Source organism: Zea mays, chromosome 9 (assembly GCF_902167145.1).
Source record: "Zea mays cultivar B73 chromosome 9, Zm-B73-REFERENCE-NAM-5.0, whole genome shotgun sequence".
In the NCBI taxonomy this organism is placed as follows: Eukaryota; Viridiplantae; Streptophyta; class Magnoliopsida; order Poales; family Poaceae; genus Zea; species Zea mays.
Window position 1 is genome coordinate 22,024,520 of NC_050104.1, and position 5,913 is coordinate 22,030,432.

A 5,913-nucleotide genomic window follows, 5' to 3' on the forward strand; every position below is an offset into this window, starting at 1 on the left:
CAATGTGCTAACGTGTCTAGCAGAGAGGAGCCAGAGCCCTAAGTACATGCCGATGTGGCTGTTGGAGAAGTATTGCTGCCTTGTTCATGTGATGTCGTGCCCGTCGAAGGAGCGCCTGAGCCCTGTAGGAGCACAGCTGTCGGAGCTGTCGGGTCCTTGCTGACGTCTCCTTGCTTCCGTAAGGGGCTGAGAACCGCCACCGTCATGGAGCACGCGGGGTGTCATCATTACATGTTTTACCGGGGCGAGCCAGATGGGACGCCGGTCTTGTTCCCCATAGCCTGAGCTAGCTAGGGGTAGGATAATGATGGCCCCCCTGTGACGTGGTCGGTCCGAGCCCGAGGTCGGGCGAGGCGATGACTCCTTCGAGGTCGAGGTTGAGCCCGAGCCCTGGGGTCGGGCGAGGCGGAGACCGTCGTCTGGCGTCGAGGTTGAGTTCGAGCCCTGGGGTCGGGCGAGGCGGAGACCATCGTCCGGCGTCGAGGTTGAGTCTGAGCCCTGGGTCGGGCGAGTCCGAAACCGTCGTCCGGCGTCGAGGTTGTGTCCGAGCCCTGGGGTCGGGCGAGGCGGAGACTGTCGTCCGTGGTCGAGGTTGCGTCCGAGCCCTAGGGTCGGGCGAGGCGGAGACCGTCGTCCGGCATCGAGGTTGAGTCCGAGCTCTGGGGTCGGGCGAGGCGTAGCTTCCTATGGCGCCCGAGGCTGGACTTGGCTGCTGTCAGCCTCACCCTAGCGGGTGGCACAACAATCGGAGCAGGGCAGGCGGCGCTGTTTTCCTGTCAGGTCGGTCTGTGGAGCGGCGAAGTGACTGCGTCACTTCGGCTCTGTCGACTGAGGAGCGCGTGTCAGGATAAGGTGTCAGTCGATCCTTGCATTAAATGCTCCTGCGATACGGTCGGTTGGCGTGGCGATCTGGCTAAGGTTGCTTCTCCACGAAGTCTGTCCGAGCTGGGCCTCGGGCGAGTCGAAGGTGCGTCAGTTGCCTGAGGGGACCCTCGGGCGAGACGTGAATCCTCCTGGGTCGGCTGCCTTTGCCCGAGGCTGGGCTCGGGCGAGGCGAGATCGTGTCCCTTGAGTGGACGGAGCCTTGACCTGAATCGCGCCCATCAGGCCTTTGCAGCTTTGTGCTGATGGGGGTTACCGGCTGAGATTAGGAGTCTTGGGGGTACCCCTAATTATGGTCCCCGACAACTATGTTAGTGTTTGTTAGATGACGCCCGCTTGACGAGTATCCCTCGACCGAACATTCGCTTGATTTAACCATCTTCAGGTTGGTCCATCAGCTTCACCATGCGGAGTAGTCCATGCTTGGGGTCGACTTGACTCAAGTTCTCCGCATCTTGTGGTTAATCAACGTACCTAAATGATTTGCATAATGCACATGAATGCATATAAACAAGAATATCACAAACCTAAATAAGGCTACACGACGGTGAATTAAACACCTAGCGGCGAGGCATTGTACTATTTCCTACGGAAAACACTAGTTATCGACATACGACTACGCTCAATTATCATACTTTTCTAGTGTAATCGTATGTACTTCAAATATCAAAGTGATAATAACTAAACACAAGTCCTATATCAAAACACCCATCGAGTCAATATTCACATCCTTACTAATTGATGATCATTATACAATGTGATTAATTCACCATTGAACACAAGTACATCACAAGCATCAGATCAATCCGATTATACTAGACATATGTTTCCATTTTGTAAATTGAGACGCATAAAATACAAGTCGATGGTGCTAATCACAATCGGCCAAAACCATACTTAAAACTAACTTAACTAGTTTTCTAAGCCATTTCATCGGATTAACTTGTACAGCCTACGAGTTAAATACGATATTTAATCATTCGCGCTAGCAGGTGTACCTTACACCTATATTTTACCACACCTCGCGACTATTTCATAATTACGAACATCACAACATACGTATGCTAAATTAATAAAAATGGTCACATAACAGCACGCCGACACAACAACCGAGCTGGCCATAATCACTAAGCGTACCTATGCTAAATAAAAAGGATCGTCGCAACCTCCATATCTATTAATCCATCCACTAAAAAAATAATAGCGGTAGCGAATCAGAGTATGATTACCATATTGACCATAACTTCGCGCAGACAGCAACGATTCTTGCGCAGACCTTTTTCCGAGCACCCGGCCACACGGGATTTATTGCTTTATCCAAATTCTCGGGATCGTTCGACGACGCAAGGGATGTCGACAAGTCGGAGACTTGCAGGGTCGAGCACGACAAGGAATTCTGAGGGTTGACATAAGCCGCACGAAATTGGAAATCAAATCATCAGAGTCGATGAGCACGTCGTGGGCACAACGTGGGTCGACGACGAGGTCCATGACGAGCGTCGCAAGGCACGACAAATGGGAAGGAGGCGACGCACGAATTTCAGAGCATGGAGCTCACGGCGGCTTGAGGGAGACAGCCGTGGGAGGGACTTCGGCGAGCTGGAGCGGGATACGGCCTGGGCGCGACGAAGGGAGCTGCGCGTCCAGAGCGAGCAGGGAGAGCGCCGAGCGGAACAGGGAGCTCCGGGCAGAGGGCCAGGGCGCGAAGGCCAGGGAATCCAGGGCGCGGCGAGCCGAAAACTTCGCGCGCGGCCATGGGAAAGCAGGCGCGGCTGGACTGAACGAGCTGCGCCAGGGAGCAGCAGCCGGCTGTGAAGAACGCGGCTGGGCGCGATGCAGGAAGCGCGGGCCTAGGCGAACTCCTAACAGGACCATGGACGCGGCGGGGAAACTCCACGGCATCCACGGGAGAGAGAGAGCTCCGCGAGCTGAAGACTGGGCGCGACGCGAGCAGAGAGTCGCGGCGCCAGAGGAACAGCGATGGTCGGCCGACGAACTGGAGCAGGCGCTGGGGAAGGGACCGAGCAGGGAGAAGACTTGGCAGCCAGCGCGCATCCGCGGCGAGCAGAAGGCCAAGCGCCGGCCATGGGAGCAGGCACGGCTGCCAGGGGCGATTGCGCCCGATGCCTGGGCGGGCTGGGAGACGACCAGGGCGCGCGGCGAGCTAGAGCAAAGGGCAGGGCGTTCAGGCGCTGCAGCAGGGAGAGCGAGCGTGGAGCATCCCGGCGAGCTACAGAGGCCGAGCAGAGGAAGAACGAGCAGCCGCCATGGGAGAGGGAAATCCGATCAGAGGAGATCGCAGAGGAGGGGAATGAACCTGGCCGAACGCTATGGTGCCTGACGTTTGCTGTGGATAGGAAGAGAGATAAGGCTGGGAGATGATACTCACGTCGGAGATATTCTCTTCCAAAGGTATGGCGTGTACAGGTTGAAAGAAGATTGCGCCGCGTCTGAAAAAAAATCCAGGACCTATGGGCGGCGGGAGGATAGGGAGGAGACAGATATTTTTCTTTTTTTTCTTTTTCAGATCTTTTTCTATTTTTCATTTTTTTATAACGGAAATCGCAAACTATTGGATTATTAGCGATGCATAATGGGTAGACTCACATGAGATCGATAACAATAAATGCATGATTTGATTTAGTGAACACTTCAGAATCAGATGAATTTGCACCCGTTATTCGAATATTCAATCAGAGAATAATTCAACAATGAGTTGGCGCATCGTTTTTCTCGGACATCACGTAAACAAACATATTCAATATTTAAGACAACACTGGTTTGGTCGAAACAGATAAAAATTTATCCGCACCAAAACACAGTTGACTCGATTATCCTACAGTGTGGGCTCAAGAACAAATTGGATCATAACCTCGCGCACGATTTCACTCAGATAATGCGCGATTCAGACTATTTTGCCTCGAGCAATTTAGTCGTCGAGTTCAAACTAATTTGCCTAGGATAAAATCGTAGGAATAGATCGAACTTCCGATTTAGTATTCGCGTGAACGACGAATTTTAAATAGTCACCGTACGCACCGATTTTCGGAACAACCAGGTTCCGAACATTACGAAAATTTAGGAAGAGCCTGGATAGATAAAATTAAAATGATATCGAACTCGCGATAAATGAAACAAATGTGATATTAAAATCGTGATAAGCGAAGCTGGTTAAAATTTAGCATCTGTTTTATCCACTGATATTACGTGCTCAAATTCATACCCGTTGTCGAGAGGAATATAAACACCAGGGGTGTTACATAAATGACTTCCTAGAGGCGCGCGCGAGGTTCGTCCTCTGCACCGCAGGCCCTGTGACATCATTCGATTCGGCGCTTCAGGCATCCTCAAGCAAGCGATGGCGAATCCTAGAGGTGAGGTGGCGGTTCCACGAGTGGAGGTCCTATTTTTATGCGACTTTGCATACATATTTTGTGGCAACTCCATTATGTGTTTACGACATATTTCAGTTCATGGCTCCCCATCCATATATTGTTTGTTTATGATATTTCTATTCACATTTTACGCAAATGTTTATTGATTTTATGCAATATCTCATTACCTAACCCAATGTACATATTGGGTTCCTACCATTTACGCCATATGTATAAGATATTTACAACACACTCGTTTACGCAACGAAATAAAAATTCACAAAAAAGGTAATTGCTCCCGGAAATAAGGCCATTTGCCATGATTTCATAAAACCTCACGCATGCAATCCCTTGATTTATGGTGTCCATTTGTCGGGGACCATAATTAGGGGTACCCCAAGACTCCTAATCTCAGCTGGTAACCCCCATCAGCACAAAGCTGCAAAGGCCTGATGGGTGCGATTAAGGTCAAGGCTCAGTCCACTCAAGGGACACGATCTCGCCTCGCCCGAGCCCAGCCTCGGGCAAGGGCAGCCGACCCCGGAGGATTCACGTCTCGCCCGAGGGCCCCCTCAAGCAACGAACACACCTTCGGCTCGCCCGAGGCCCAGTCTTCGCCGAGAAGCAACCTTGGCCAGATCGCCACGCCGACCGACCGTATCTGTCGGCGTTTCGAGACCGGGGGGTCCCTCGGGCCGACGAGTGAGTGTCGCCGCGTGCCCCAGCCCAGATGGGTCGAGCGCATGGGCGAGCGCGAAGGGGGGAAAGGAGCGAGGCGGCCGTAGACCGGCGTGAGAGAGGTGGGAATCCCGCGGCCTTCGTGTTCGTCCCGCGCCCAGGTCGGGTGCGCTTGCAGTAGGGGGTTACAAGCGTCCACGCGGGAGAGGGAAGCGAGCGGCCCCAAGAGAGCGCATGTCCCGTCCTCGTCCCCGCGCGGCCAACCCTCTCTAAGAGGGCCTTGGTCCTTCCTTTTATAGGTGTAAGGAGAGGATCCAGGTGTACAATGGGGGTGTAGCAGAGTCCTACGTGTCTAGCGGGGGAGAGCTAGCGCCCTAAGTACATGCTGATGTGGCAGCCGGAGAGATTTTGGCACCCAGCTGGTGTGATGTCGTGGCCGTCGGAGGAGCGACGGAGCCTGGCGGAGGGACAGCTGTCGGAGCGGTTGAGTCCTTGCTGACGTCCTCCTGCTTCCGTAAGAGAGCTGAGAGCCGCCGTCGTCACAGAGCATGTGGGGCGCCATCATTGCCTATCTGGCAGAGCTAGCTAGATGGGACACCGGTCTTGTTCTCTGCGGCCCGAGTCAGCTCGGGGTAGGGTGATGATGGCGCTTCCTGTTGACGTGGCTGGCCTGCGCCCTAGGTTGGGCGACGTGGAGGCTCCTCCGAAGCCGAGGTCGAGTCTGTCTTCCATGGCCGAGGCCGAGTCCGAGCCCCTGGGTCGGGCGAGGCGGAGGTCGTTCGGCAGAGGCCAAGGCGGAGTCCGAGCCCTGGGGTCGGGCGAAGCGGAGTTCGTCGTCTTCTGGGGCTGAGCCCGAGTCCGAGCCCTGGGGTTGGGCGAAGCGGAGTTCGCCGCCTTCCGGGACTTAGCCCGAGTCCGAGCCCTGGGTCGGGTGGAGCGGAGTTCGCCGTCTTCCAGGACTTAGCCCGAGTCCGAGCCC

At 54.2% G+C, this 5,913-nt stretch overlaps 1 protein-coding gene across 1 annotated transcript; it reads left to right on the forward strand.

The window, feature by feature from the left end:
* The first annotated feature begins 1,618 nt into the window (after positions 1 to 1,618).
* LOC100501554 (uncharacterized) lies at positions 1,619 to 3,224 on the forward strand. The gene has a single exon (NM_001196248.1). The coding sequence runs from the start codon at positions 2,330 to 2,332 to the stop codon at positions 3,221 to 3,223; it is 894 nt and encodes a 297-aa protein (NP_001183177.1). The 5' UTR covers positions 1,619 to 2,329; the 3' UTR covers position 3,224.
* Positions 3,225 to 5,913: the final 2,689 nt, after the last annotated feature.

What these genes read in the sequence shown, in the direction of transcription:
- LOC100501554 (NM_001196248.1), top strand. Translation starts at nt 2,330, where the DNA reads ATGAGCACGTCGTGGGCACAACGTGGGTCGACGACGAGGTCCATGACG.